The sequence below is a fragment of the Bipolaris victoriae genome, assembly GCF_000527765.1.
Source record: "Bipolaris victoriae FI3 unplaced genomic scaffold scaffold_2, whole genome shotgun sequence".
NCBI classification, from domain to species: domain Eukaryota; kingdom Fungi; phylum Ascomycota; class Dothideomycetes; order Pleosporales; family Pleosporaceae; genus Bipolaris; species Bipolaris victoriae.
Window position 1 is genome coordinate 178,184 of NW_014575390.1, and position 14,088 is coordinate 192,271.

The 14,088-nt window shown below is 50.0% G+C and overlaps 7 protein-coding genes across 7 annotated transcripts; 2 read left to right on the forward strand and 5 right to left on the reverse strand.

Moving 5' to 3' along the window:
• Positions 1–769: 769 nt before the first annotated feature.
• Positions 770–4,111, reverse strand: COCVIDRAFT_84975 (hypothetical protein; the record flags this gene model as incomplete). Its single annotated transcript, XM_014706642.1, has 5 exons — positions 770–1,110; positions 1,160–1,209; positions 1,292–1,461; positions 1,904–2,470; positions 2,528–4,111. The coding sequence occupies 5 exons, from the start codon at positions 4,109–4,111 to the stop codon at positions 770–772; spliced, it is 2,712 nt and encodes a 903-aa protein (XP_014562128.1).
• An 894-nt stretch (positions 4,112–5,005) lies between these two features.
• Positions 5,006–6,817, forward strand: COCVIDRAFT_85040 (hypothetical protein; the record flags this gene model as incomplete). Its single annotated transcript, XM_014706643.1, has 1 exon — positions 5,006–6,817. One exon carries the CDS (start codon positions 5,006–5,008, stop codon positions 6,815–6,817), a length of 1,812 nt encoding a protein of 603 aa, XP_014562129.1.
• Positions 6,818–7,070: 253 nt separating this feature from the next.
• COCVIDRAFT_84908 (hypothetical protein) lies at positions 7,071–7,304 on the reverse strand (the record flags this gene model as incomplete). The annotated part of the gene is made up of 1 exon (XM_014706644.1): positions 7,071–7,304. One exon carries the CDS (start codon positions 7,302–7,304, stop codon positions 7,071–7,073), a length of 234 nt encoding a protein of 77 aa, XP_014562130.1.
• Positions 7,305–8,049: 745 nt separating this feature from the next.
• On the forward strand, positions 8,050–8,816 carry COCVIDRAFT_84730 (hypothetical protein; the record flags this gene model as incomplete). Its single annotated transcript, XM_014706645.1, has 2 exons — positions 8,050–8,407; positions 8,488–8,816. The coding sequence occupies 2 exons, from the start codon at positions 8,050–8,052 to the stop codon at positions 8,814–8,816; spliced, it is 687 nt and encodes a 228-aa protein (XP_014562131.1).
• Positions 8,817–9,121: 305 nt separating this feature from the next.
• Positions 9,122–9,553, reverse strand: COCVIDRAFT_32983 (hypothetical protein; the record flags this gene model as incomplete). The annotated part of the gene is made up of 1 exon (XM_014706646.1): positions 9,122–9,553. The coding sequence occupies one exon, from the start codon at positions 9,551–9,553 to the stop codon at positions 9,122–9,124; it is 432 nt and encodes a 143-aa protein (XP_014562132.1).
• A 488-nt stretch (positions 9,554–10,041) lies between these two features.
• COCVIDRAFT_84732 (hypothetical protein) lies at positions 10,042–10,474 on the reverse strand (the record flags this gene model as incomplete). The annotated part of the gene is made up of 3 exons (XM_014706647.1): positions 10,042–10,139; positions 10,194–10,397; positions 10,450–10,474. The coding sequence occupies 3 exons, from the start codon at positions 10,472–10,474 to the stop codon at positions 10,042–10,044; spliced, it is 327 nt and encodes a 108-aa protein (XP_014562133.1).
• A 1,904-nt stretch (positions 10,475–12,378) lies between these two features.
• On the reverse strand, positions 12,379–12,963 carry COCVIDRAFT_21969 (hypothetical protein; the record flags this gene model as incomplete). The annotated part of the gene is made up of 1 exon (XM_014706568.1): positions 12,379–12,963. One exon carries the CDS (start codon positions 12,961–12,963, stop codon positions 12,379–12,381), a length of 585 nt encoding a protein of 194 aa, XP_014562054.1.
• Between the last annotated feature and the right edge of the window lie 1,125 nt (positions 12,964–14,088).

Here is a 14,088-nt window from a genome sequence, read left to right on the forward strand (position 1 = left end):
GAAATGGCGTTTTTCTTTTCTTTTCAGGCCACCCACAGATCGACATGGAATACAACAAAATAAAATGTTCCAACTTCGAACCCGGCCCGGCTGCATTGAAAAAGAGAGTGAGAGAGACCCGGTTCTTGTGCACGTTTTTGCTCTAATACAGAAATTGTGAGGCGTTCTATTAGTGAGGCAATGATAGTCAACCACATTGTCCCAACGCATGGGGCAACCGCGCAGATCACAAGGCTGCAATCGTAATCTTTCCAGACTCTAATTTCCTAACGGACTCGTTGCACATACCCAGACGTAAGGGTCCAACTAGTTTGCACGTTGTCAAAGTTTAAGTTTTTTTTGGTGGAAGGGAATTTTTTGGTTTTCTAACTCACCCGTACGTGAGGCGGAAATAACGTTTGCAGCACCATTTTTTGTTTTCTCATTTTACTTTACAGACAAGCGAGTCATTTGTATCGGATAGTAATCGCCTTCCTTACTCCTGTTTCATAAGTCGGAATTCGGAATGTAGTCAGAGGACATTTGTAATGACGTATGCTTTTATTTTTCTACCGGAAAAGAAGGATGTTAGCTATGGAACTAATAAACACCTCGCCGAACTACCTTCGTACGAGACACAGAAAACCTCAGGGCCATACAGAATATATGCAAAAACAAAAAAAAGCAGAGACCAGTTCAAAAACGCCTTCATCTCACCCAATATCCAAATGTGACCCCATCTCTCCCATGAAATTTCCAGCAATCATATAATCCCTGAAATAAAAAAACTTTAGTCATGCCCAAGAACCTTCATCCCGCGCTGCACCCATTCCTCCACATTCGCATCCCCAACCTCGCCTTCCAACCACGCCCTTCCTTTATCACCCACAAGTTCCCAGCTCCCCCTCAACCCCCCCAATCGCTTCTCAAGCACCGCAATCACAAGCGCAGTCGCAGCCACCTTCTCATCCCCCCCTTGCATCTGCGCCTTCACACCCGCCTCATCCAACCCAAGGGCACCAAGTAACTCTGATGACAGCGACCATGACCCTTCGAAAGACTGCAGCGAGATGAGGTAGTGAAGAAGCGTTTCACCGGTTACCGAAGAAGGAGGTTGCGGGGTTGATGATGCTGCTGCTGCTGCTGGGGTGCCAGAGTCGTTTTCTTGTCGAGCCATGACGAGCCGTTTTTTGTTTTGCTGCTCGAGGAGCATGAGGCTGGATTGGTAGTCTCGTAGTGATGTAGCGCTTGCGGCGGGTGGTGCTGGGGCGCCGAAGAGGGTTGGGCCGGAGTTGGGGGGTTGGTTCTGAACTGGTGGTGGTGGTGGTGGTGGTGCTGCAGCGCCAAAGAGCGATGCGCCAGAGTTGGATTGGTTCTGAGTGGGTGCGGGTGCGGATGCGCCGAATAGAACACTGCCGCTGTTACTGCTGGGGCTTTGGGCACCGAAGAGAGATGAACCGATTTGAGGGGCTTGAGGGGGTGCTCCAAAGAGGGTGGTGTTGGCTTGGGGAGCAGCGCCATATCTTGCATTGCTGGAGGCGCCTCCAAACAAACCACCACCGCTGTTCGAACTGGGAGCAGCGCCATATACTGTATTGCTGGAGGCGCCTCCAAAGAGACCGCCACCACTACTGCTACTAAAACCGGGAGCCCCAAAAGAACTGGAAGCCCCAAACGCAGCACTACCAACTGCATTGCTAGATCCAAACAAGCCACCACTACTACTGCCCATCGAGTTGGACGCCCCAAACGCAGCCGTAGAAGTCATATTGCCTCGAAACGACGCCGGAGTCCCAAATACCGAAGACGGTGGTCCTCCAAACGACATATGATAACTATGCTGTGATGCACCAAGGAGAGGTCTGAAAAGCGTCTGCTGATTCCCCTGTCCGTAAACTTGGTGCGCAGCAGCAGCAGCATCGACTTTATCATCTATCCACTGCCACCCCTGTGCTTCTTTTCTCTGATTCTCTGCTGCTTCAGCGTGCGATTCGACAGCGACGAACGAACACCATTTTCCGCCTACTTGGAATTGTACGCCTAGTCGTACGGCTTCCCGCTCGACCATGTCGTCGTAGCGGCCCTCACATTTCTTCTTTACCAGCGTGCCGGACTCGTCGGTGGCTTCGGAAAGCCAGCCTCGGCCTTGCTCGAGTTCTGAAATGGCTTTTTTGGCCGCGAGCTGGTGGATGGTTTCGCCCGGGTGGGCAAGGGGTTGGATTGGGATGACGAGTTCGAGTGGCCCCTGGGGGCTTGTGCCGCGAAGCGTGAGGGATGTGGGTGTACGTTGGGGTGCGGAGGGACCGAGCAGGAGGTAGATTGATGTGCGATGGAAGGGGAAGAGGGAGGGGATCATTTGGGGGGCTTGGAGGATTTTGGGAATGGGGAGGATGGGGAGGTGGGCGTAGCGGGATTCTCCTGTTTCGTCGGATGCGGTTGGTTCTTCTGCGTCTGGGTCGGCGGTGGGGTCGAAGAGGGAGATTGTGTTTTTCTTCTATTTCGTTGTTAGTTGGTGGGTTCATAAAGTGTTTGGGGGATTGTGACTTACAGTTGGTTCTGGCTCAGCCTCGTCTTCTTTGAGATCGAGTTTTACCTTAAGACTATCTGATACTTTTTCGATGATTTCGAAATCATCTTCTGGTTCCACATCGAGGTGAGCTGAGATTTCATCATTGTTATACTTGACTTCGAGGGTATAGTCGTTGATATGTGGGGACAATGCTCCCTTGAGCATTCGTACAACTTTCGTATTCATCGGCTCGTTCTCGCCGACTGATTGCGAGAAGCCATTTCCTGCCTTGGCTATACCTTCAATCAGTGCATGCGAGACGCCGTTCCCAACACCTAACGTGAAGACCCGGATCGGGGCTTTAGTCACTTGGATAGATTCGTTGAGATAGGAGAAAATGCGATCCTGTCCCCAATCCTCACCGTCAGTGAGCAACATGATATCAAGATCCATATCCTTGTATCGTCGCTCAATCGTCGCTTGCAGTGGCTGCCACATCTCCGTGCCGCCATAGTTCGCCGAAAAAGAATCAACATGATTCATTGCCGCATCGAGCGTCTGCTGGTTGTAGCTAGCACTCTTTTCCCAGAGAAACGAGTGGCTTGAGCCGAACGAGCATATGTTGAACTTGACTCCAATGGGAAGAGACTTCAAAAACACCTTCAAGGCTTGTTTCGCAAGCTCGATTCTCGTAAGCTGCATGCTTCCACTGCGATCACACACGAAGACAATCTCGGGTCGTGCAGGAGGTAAGGCAAACTTTGGTACTAGCGTTGCCATTACTGCTCTTTGATTCGGAATCCTCGGGTGTGTCTCAAGTATGGCTTTGGGTACGCCCGTGTGTTTGGCAATGACTTGCAAGACAAAATCCTTGTCTAGTCCTGCAGTGGCAAGAGCGAGGGTTGCGGATGCCTTTGTCATTGCGGGATCGTCATTTGCCGCAGCAGTTGAAGTTGTGCCCATTGATATTGCAATGGGGTGTGTGGGCGACTGGATCTTTTGGATGAAGGATCCATCAGCCATGTCGACATCGACAGTAATGGAAATGCTCATACCCATTGCATCGGTAGCTGAGCTTCTAAGCAATGTGCCTGGGTAATCGCCATAGCGTGGGCATATGATGTTTGGGATTGTGAATCTGATGCCGTCGACTTCCATGTCGTGCTTGAGCTCGCCTAGATATGTGATTTCGACGATGACTTTTGCTCCAGGAGGGATGTTTCCAACCGTCGTGGTGAAGACGTCGGAAGCATCTGGGAGTTGCTCAAACAATCCGGCCGTCTCGCCTTTTGAGACTGCGTCTTGAAATACAGCTCTTGCCTTTTCTCTCTCCTTGACCTCACCAACGATTTTCCGGCCCCCGACATGGCAGGTGAAGCCTACTACACTGACACCATCATAGAGCGGAAAGGTGTAGCGACACTCCTTGATGGCTTTCTCTGTCGATGGGTTGGCAAAAGTCTGTGTGAGTACGGTTTTGGATGTGGTAGAAAGAATGGTAGCTTTTGCTTCGAGTTTAACTTGTGGAAGGAATTGCTTCTTGAGGTTCCATTCATCAGACCGGACAATGTAGTGTAGTCCACAAATGTGAGCTGGACCTGGATACCCAAAAAAGCCAGACATATTGAGGGCGACCCGAAGTACAACAAGCCTCAAATGTCGGATGAATTTATGAAAACAATCTTGACAGGTCACAAATTCTACAGCAATGCAGTGGGTTCACAAGAATAAAGCAAATCCTTCAACACGGGCGTTTCTTCAGCAGAAACGGAAAAATTGTGAATAATGTTTGGGAAGATTGAAGAGTGTGGTTAGCGATGTGAGTTGAGAAGATCATGGCGAGGGTTTGTCGAGACTTAAATATTGTCTGAGGAGGCTGTGTCTGAATGGTGCCTGAGTGTTGCCTGAGTGCTGCCTGCGGACTGTTTGGTCTAGATGGCTGCCTAGGACTACAAACCCAGCCTAGTGCGTGCCACGACTCGCGCAACCAGCAGAATACGACACACCAGTCCAATGAAGGCGGTGCAATATTGGCAAGAGTTGAGGCCGAAACAGGCGAGTGATAATGGTAGTTGGCGGATTGGATGCTTTTTCGGGGGCGGATGGGTTTGTTGAGGCGCAGGGCATCATGCACACAGCGGACGCGCTCGAATGAGGTCGATTGGGCTTTGAAGCGCACAAACGGCGGCTCTGATATTACCGCTCGATTCAAGCATGGGAATTCTCAACGTCTGGAGTGAGATCCGACGGTCAGTGAGATGAGGCTGAACGTGGGGTCGCCGATCAGGCCATGCCTTGTTCGGCTACAAGCACTGGACCCTGAACGTCAGGCTGCATGCCAAAAATTATGACTGTCATCCACCATGCCACCAAACAATGCGTGGGCCAGTCACCCACGCCTTTCCAGAGTTCCACCGTTCATTGCACAAACTGTTCTGTGCCCAGCGCGGCTTTCACAAACTTTCCAGGGTGCCGCGACGTGTTCTATTTCGGGAATCGCACGGGAGAAGAAGAAAGATGGCGGGGTATGAAGAGTGGTCTCAGCAGCAATTGATTGCACGAATACAAGAGCTGGAAAAGCAAATAGGTGTAAATGGTTCTGAAGCATCTACGATACAAAATTCTGCAGCGCCTATTGTGGCTGCGGACCAACAGACACCACTATCCACAGATGCCCCTCAATCATTAGAAATTCGCAAGGCCGTCAAACCGCCACCAAAAGTATTTGACGCTTCCAAATATAGCACGCGTCTCATCGCACTCAAATTTGCATATCTTGGCCAAAAGTACAATGGCTTTGAGCATCACAATAATAACTCAACGCCATTGCCGACAATAGAGGAAGAGCTATGGAAAGCATTGGTAAAAACACGTTTGATAACTCCAGCTACCCCGGGCGAAGGCGACAAGGCATACGAGAGAATTGATAAAAAGACATTCGCAAATTGGGACAGAGAAGGCGCAGATGTTAATTGGGATGGCTGCGAGTATTCAAAATGCGGAAGGACAGACAGGGGAGTGAGCGCTTTCGGACAAGTCATTGGTGTCAGGGTCCGGAGTAACAAGCCATTACCAAAGAAACCTCAGCCATCAGAAGATACCCCACAAGCAGACCAAGAAGATGAAGACTCGATACTGTCTTCGAAACAAGAGCCCGAGTCTCCACCAAAACCCTTCAACGACCTCACAAATGAACTCCCTTACATTCAACTACTAAACCGCGTCCTCCCGCCTGATATCCGCGTATATGCCTGGTGTCCTAACCCACCACCAGACTTTAGTGCGCGCTTCTCTTGCAAAGAACGACGATACAAGTACTTCTTCACAAACCCCTGTTTCGCCCCAGTACCCGGGTCTTCAGGTCTTTACAACCCCAACACCTCTCCATCCTCTGAAAACAAGCCCAAAATGCGCGAAGGCTGGCTCGACATCGCCGCCATGAAACAAGGCTGCCAGCACCTCATCGGCCTCCATGACTTCCGCAACTTCTGTAAAATAGACGCAAGCAAACAAATCTCAAACTTTCACCGCCGCATCTTCCACGCAGACATTGAAGAAGTCTCCCCCTTGTCCATCCCAGCATTCCTCTCCCACCCCGCCTTACAAACCCCAGACACAGAAGGAAACCAACCAAAACTCTACTCCTTCACCCTCCACGGCTCCGCCTTCCTCTGGCACCAAGTCCGCTCCTTAGTCGCAATCCTATTCCTCATCGGCCAAGGTCTCGAGTCCCCATCGCTAATCCCCGCCTTACTCGATATATCCGCCAACCCCACACGCCCGAAATATGAAATGGCAAGCGACGCGCCCCTCGTCCTGTGGGACTGCATCTTCCCGCACCCAGACGAAGTCCAGAGCTCTGAGGAGCGCGAGCACGGGTATGAGGATAGTCTTGACTGGATCTATGTGGGTGATGAAGGCGGTTCTGAACCTAAAGCTAAAGGCATGGCGAAAAAGGGTGGGGGACCTGCAAGTATTGGGAGGGGCAAATGGGGACGAGGCGGTGTAGTCGATGATGTGTGGGAGGTTTGGCGGGGGAATAAGATTGAAGAGACGCTTTCTGCGCTTTTGCTGGATAAGATTGCGGGACTGGGAAAGTCGACGCTGGATGCTGAGGTGGCTCTGTCAGAGCAGAGTGTGGGGATTGCGAGGGGTGGGCCGAGAGTATTTGACGGAGGCGATTTTGGGAGGGCAAAAGGGAACTATACAGAGGTGCTGAAGAGGGAGAGACAGGATGCTGTTGAGGTGGTTAATGAGCGGTATCGGATTCGAAAGGGGATTGTGGATGCGGAGAAGATGAAGGCCAAGGAGGAAGATGCAGATGAGTAACGTTGTTGGGATAATGCCGGCTCCATAGCTTCAAGATTCCGCAAGTACCAAATTTATTATATTCAAATAGCGGAATTTGCCCTACCTATAAAGAAACCTCTCTTCGAATCTGGGTATCATGTATCCAAACCTCATTCTCCATCTTCCAATCTTTTTCGTAAACAATCCCACTTTTTCTTGGAAAACTATCCAAATTCGGCTTTGTCAACTCTCATTTGCCCACCCAGCGAATCCAATGACACAGCAGATACTTCTAATCACCAGTGTTGAGCTCCAAATCAATCTGCACACCATTACTAATAGCATAATCCGCACACGTAAGATTATCATGGAACGGTCTCTCTCCCTGCCTCTTGAGCATAATCTCGTGGACCGGTCGTCCGATTTTTGCCGCGACCATGGCTTTGAGCAGCTTGATGGGATCGCTGGGTAGGCAAGGGACTTGTGTCTTTGTACCTAGACGATCGTTTATCGTGACGAGGATCATGGGCTCGGAGGGTGTCGAGGCAGCTGGGGCGGGTTTCTTGTTTTCCTTGGTGGTGGAGGAAGCGTCGCGCGGCTTGCGGTCTCTTGGGGAGCGAGAGCGGCGCCGGCGGTGTTGGTCGCGGCTGGAGTCTCGGTGGCGGTGATGGGAAGAGCGCTCGTCGTCGCGGTAGCGGTTGCTGTGATCAGAGTCGCGCGTTCGGCGATCACGGTCGTCGTCGCGCCTTCTGTCGTTGTCTGAATCTCTTGGTCGCCTTTCCCGGTCTCTGTCATCGCGCCGTCTGTCTGGATCCCGCCGCTCGCGGTCGCCTTTGTACTTGAGGCCGCTGAAGTTCTTGGGTTTGCGAGGTGCTGGTGAGCGCCTTGGGGAGCGCGACCGATCACGGTCTGTTTGTCTTGAGGAATCCATAGTCTGGCTTTGTTTTTATAGCGAAATGGTGTGCGGGTACTGGTTTGTACTCAGTTCGTGCTTGGGGGTTTGGTGAGGCAAGTACGATGTTGGTGTAGAAGGTGGAGTGGGTTGTAGAGGAAGAGCAAAATATGTACGAAGACAGCGGTAGCAATGCTTCCAAGAACAAGTACCCATCTAAGAATGGAGAAATGGTCTTATCGATAAGCCCACCCAACCAAGCGCGTCATTCCGCTTGTCTGTCCCCTACTGTCTCTTTTTCTCCCCCACATCCCGCTCTGGGGGCTCATATTGTTTGGTACTTTCCTCATGACGCTACGTATATAGTAGCTAGTTCACAATGTCAAGCTTTCTGCACAGCCTCACATCTCCACCCGCCCAAACACTGCATGTGCTGCAGCCTACGCCCGCCACCATCACGTACACGGTGTCGACGCGTTCTGCATCCAAGACACTGCCAGCGCATGTAGGATATTATGTAGGAATACTTGTCCGGATATTCTGTGGGTTAACAAGTGGACTGCTACTGTGGATGAAATGGAAAATTACAAATAAGCAACCAATGCTCTTCTTGCAGGTCGCATTGGGTAGTGAAGGAGAGGGGCAACTAGTAAAACTGGTGGAGACGTTGCAATGGCGATATCTTGTTCCAAGTGCGCTCCTTACTCTATTCTTAGTCTTTCGAAGAAACTATACTGGTACGCCGTTTCTGTCATTTCCACCCTCATCAACTCAACACATTATTTCCTTAACAACGAATCGCTAACAATGTCTCTAGAGGAATCCCTAACTGTGCTTCGTGGCCTCGGCGTCCAAACTTCAACTACCTCCTCGACGTACCTCCAAACACCCACAACGCGCTTCATTCCCACAACCAACATTCAGGACATCTTCATACACGAGGCGTTCAAGGGCTTCGAAGTGAGATTCTACCTCATGATCGTGGTGGAAGGCGAGGACGAGGTGGTTGTCGTCTTCCCAACAATGTTGCCCAGAAGGGGAGTGCTGGAAGTTGTGTGGAGAGGAGTGAGAGGAGGACTGTGGGAGCAAGGATGGTCGAAGCCAAAGATCGAGGTGACGGAAAGCAACGAAAAGGTAGAAATATGAAGCCATATACGGCATGCCTCTTGTACTCTTGTCGTAATCGGCATCTTCATTTGTCTTGGAAAGCGTGAAAAAATCTTCTAAGAGAAAGGATGAGCAAAAGTTCTCATGACAGTGTCTATTGTCTCACAGCCATACCTTGAGTCTTGCGAAGCGACCATACATCAAAAGCAACAGCTGTTGCCAACGCCACACTCCAGACGCATCCGCATCACTGTGCGCGCAGGTCCCTCTCCTATACAAATAGCGGTATCCAAAACAACAATGTAGCGATATCCTTCTCTTCCAAACTCACAGCCCATCTCCATCTAGTACCTGTATCTTGTACTGTAATCCTTGGGACTAACCACCAAACCCCTACCCTTCTTCGCACCCCGGTATACCGTCTCAATAATATCTATAAACTCCTGCTTGTCTTCCAACACCCAGTTGAGCTTGTTGTTGTTTCCCGTGCCGAAATCGCACATCATGTGCTTGTTGCGGAAGAAGAACATGACGGTGCACGGGTCGTATAGTTCGTACATGGCTTTGAAATCAGGTACTTCGTCCAGGTCGCACAGGTAGATGGCGCAGAAGTTTTTTACGCGGTCGGCAATCTTGTAGAGTACTTCGTCTTGCGACATGCAGTCTGGGTCTGAGTCGCGTCCGAAGCGGATCAAGACGAGTCGGTCTTCTTCTGAGAGAATCGCTTGGTCGACGTGCCAGCCGGTGCGCAAATGTGGGAGGACGACGGAACCCATATTGTAAGGATATTTCTGTGTATAAGTGACGGCGTTGATTTGAGGTAAATGTTGCGGTGGTGGTGGTTTGCGGAGGTTTGAAAGTTGTGAGTTGCAAGTCTGATCACGGGCAAGCTAGGGTATAAGGATCCGTGCGTTCCAACTCTCAGCGCTTGGTTATGGTCAAACAATATATCTCAGTAGACAATGCAGTTGGGACCAAATTGCGAGAGGGTCAAGTGTGGGTTGGCTTCATGTTATAGAAAGCTAGGCAAGGCAGCTACCGGCTGGTGATCTAGAATGTTCCTGAACAGACCCCGCACTTTATCCATCAGCCCTACCGTGATAGCAGTCCTTGTCTCTGCAATCCGGTCCACCACGAGTGTGTATGCTACCATTATCGCATTGTGATGAAACTAAAGAGGCTGCCCTGAAAGAGATTTTGATGTGGCTGCGCGCCGTTCCCAATCGCCTCAACTCCTTCCCGAATGTTCCTCAATCGCCCGCCCTTAGATGGAGCTGGGGTACATCATAACCCTGACACTGGCACCGAAGGACTTTGGTGGAAGGTTGTGCTGGAAAGAAGCGCGAACGAGACCAGAGTTGCCTGTTTATACATTAATCACCGCTCGTCATGCATAGCCCAGCGAATTGTACGCACCGTGAGTTCGGCGGATCTTGCCCCAGATGACGCGGATGGGGTTCGACTTGCTGCTGCCGACGCGGTATACATAGGCGACACGCTTTCCGAGGTACCACTCCGCATCCTTTGTGCTTTCGACGCCCTCGAGCTGGAGCAGGCTGATGTTGGGGTTCGAGTTGCGCTTGCTACGCTGGTAGCTAACGTGGCGGCCCTTGACGTAGACTGAATTCCAGTCAGTGTGTGTGCATGCAAATTCGTCGCGCCGTCTACTTACGGCGGTGGCTCTTTTCCGAAGACATCTCGAAGGCTGTGGGGGGACGTGTCGTGATGGGTGACGCTGGTGCTGCTGAAATTGAAGACCCAGGGTTTTCGATGTGGGAGGTTTCGGTAAATCGCTTAGCTAATATCTTGGCAGAGCTGCTCGTGGCGCAGGCCTAGTAGCATGCAATCCATTCGCTTAACGAACTATAGCTCGACCACTCTGGTCAACATGGGTTTGTGCACAACAATACTGTGGGGGCTTCCTTGGTTGTGCGCTGACGTTGTTAAGTTGGAGATTGAGCACTCTCGACTGCATTTTTGCACATGTTGGATATACACGAGTGGGCCTTTGAGACAATTTCTTAGTCTGGTGGTAATCTACTACCGACCTCTTCATACCGAGAAAAAAATTAGCTGTAAACAATATGTCTCATTATATTTATACAATGACTTGGCTACCCTTTGCTACCTTATCATCTATGCGCATGTACGGTCTTCGTAGCCTGTGTGGTGCTACGAAAAACATGACAAATCCTATTCACGTGACACTGATTTCACAGCTAAAAAATAAAAACATACGACAGCGGGGATTCGCTAGTGGTCACCCACCTAACTACTAATCCGCCGATTTCAAGCTTGTATAGGCCAGATCGAACGGGATGGCTAAATTTCTTGAATCTATGGCCGTATGTGCCATAAAAACCAGGGCAAGTTCATTGTATCCGCAGAATTGCCACGTGAGAGCTCGGCGGAAATGGCCTCTCCAGTCTAGCCACCGAGCATGAATCGTATGTCAGACTTCTGAGGTAACACAAAGCAACCACAACATTCACAGTGCCATGGAAAAAAAGGACCGAATTTCTCTCACTCTCCGTCAGAGTCGTGGTGCCACGCTGAGGCGCAACAACCGTCATCTCGCCTTGACCACTCTCTCCAGAAATCGCGATTTCCTCGCCGCAACCTCAACAACCTCAACCCCAAACAACAACGAATAGCTGTTACCCAGTCAAAAACCAGTCACTTACCAGCGCCAAGGCAAACACTGAAGCCTACAAAATCTTCTTTTCGCGCTATGCTACGCGTTCGCAAAATCCATGCGCAGACTTCTTCCATAGTCCCTCTTGTTGCAGTAGTTGGAAGTAAAGCTGGCCTTGCCCATTTACGCGATCTTTTCCAGCCCGAGAAAGAACGGGTCCCACTCATGGGAGAAAATTTCATTGGAATATTGGATCACGTCGAGTTACGAAGTGTATGAGTATACTGTGGCTCTGTGCGATACGTATGAGCAACTGCATTTTGGCGGGGTGTATAGTACAAAGCAGCTTGGTGAGGGTGGTTGAGAGGGGAAGGCGCAACAAAAAAATCGGTGATGACGTATTAGCAGACTGCTACTGGCCTTACACAGGGACTCCTTCCTCGCCCAATACACAAAACATTATCATGACCATCGAATGGAACACAGCTACTAACGAGGTTATACAACATTGTTCGCGTTGCAATTCCTACCGAAGCATTTTAGTGAACTCAAAGGGGGCTGCTTTGGATATCAATGTACGAGGTAAAAGTGACTGAAATACCAAGCTCTTGGATCTACTAGATGGGCTCAGCGGAGAAGAGGATGCTCGAGCTGAATTGCTGGAACAAGCCTGTTATCTTGGGCAGAAATGTATATAGTAAGCACGAGATTGTAACTGTGGACAATGTATTGCTACATAATTGCACTAGCCGAACACCAAAATCCAAGCCTCAACTGCCACCGGAAATAATTCTACCAAAGGAGGACAAGAAAGGGGTATCTCAAGGAATGGGAAATAAGAACAAAAGAAATGAAGGGAGGGAAGGAAAATTCGGAGGAGGATACAAATCAGTGGGAACAGAAGAATGGCGGCCCGTTTTGATCCTCCCACTCTTCCTCGTCCTCCTCCGCGTCCTCCTTCTCCACTTACACCCGGGTAAACCAATCATTCCACCACTCCTCATAGCTCTGGAATTGGCCTTGACGAATAGGGTTACACGGCCGCTCAGCGCCAGTCCTCGAATAACACCTTCCGAACACGCGCCAAGCATGGGCTGGCACACCAGGATGCAGTGAGAACCTACGCGTATCGTTTGCCATCATATCAAGGAGTACGTAAGTCCAATAGCGACATCCAGTTTCGCCAGACGAGAAGAGATACTGGTGGAGCTTCCAGTCATGTCGAATCGCCCTATACAGAGTTTTGACTTGTACTGGTGCATAGAGGTCGTAATTGATACACTTGACTTCCGAACTCGAATGACGGTAGTTGACTAGTTTCCACTGGAGCTGGCCTCGCCTGTCTCCATTGTCGGTCCTCATGTTGACTTGGACTGCGCCGCCCCGGTCAAGAAGGAGGAGAGTGGTGACATGGTTGTTATTGTGCAGAGAGTTAGGCCAGGCCCCGGTCGTATGGATGGTGACGCGTATCTGTGAGAATGTCGAGGTATTGTTGTCGAAATACTCTCGGTTCTGTTCCTCCAGTGCAACAATGTGGCTGATGCTAGGCATCCTGTCGACGATCCACCTTCTCCTTCGCTTTTACAATGTTGATAGTGTTGGAGCAGATGGTTGAATTGATCTTGAGAAAGGTACTAGAACGATTGGAAACTATTCCAATTCCATGCCTTATCTGCTATACGGAAAGTCCTACATAGTGTGGATACAATGTTAGGGAAGAAAAAAGATTGTAGTGAAATAGCGGTTTGCATTCACTACTTCGAGCCAATAGGCAAGAAGACCATCGATACTATAAAGGTGACCGGTACGGTCGAATCAACCAGTCAAGGACTGAAGAGGGTGTGGACATGAACTGGCGAGTTGTACTTTTCTTTATATTAACACCTTTGCAGGAGCTTAGTCTCTCTCACAGCGATGGATATCACACATCCTGAAGGAATGGAGATAGCTTCGAGCTACGAATACTATCACGGTGGGTACGAGCACATCTACTTCCACTTGGACCGTACGACGGGTAGCTAAATGCACGAGGAGCTGCGACTGTAGAGGAATAATAGACGGGCTAAAACTCATGGAATTGGATAATGCTTCTACTGTCCAGGGATACACTATCTTCCACTCAAGGCTGGACGGTAGTTTTGCCCAGGGGACACTCGTAACCCTGTGCACCACCACAATACCTGCTAGACTACGACTTGGATACACAAACAATAGCGAATACCCGCCGTCATATATTTTCGGACTCATTTTCTTGCTGCGCACACACCACATGTCTGGTTACAGTCCACTTTCATTCTTCCAGATTCACTTTTTGGCCAGGGGTTTCCAGGGAATATATCCAGCTCAAGTCCGCTACTTAATCAAGCATAGCGTCTGGCCAGTGAAAGCACCATGGAAAAGTTGTCCAATTCACTCTAACAAAATCATAGGATCGGTACTTTTACGGACAACAATAACGCGTCTGCCTGGCCAAGAGAGTGAAAGCTACACGGATGCCTGAGAAACAAACAGACCTGGTTCACGTACTGCCTTTGACGAAACGGGAACACCGCATTGCACTTTCACGTAAACGATAGATATAGACGGGACATGCAACGAGAGGAATGCACACAAATGTACATGTGACAAAACTGGATATACGAACCTAACCCTAACGCCAGCGGAGACCCTTCGCGG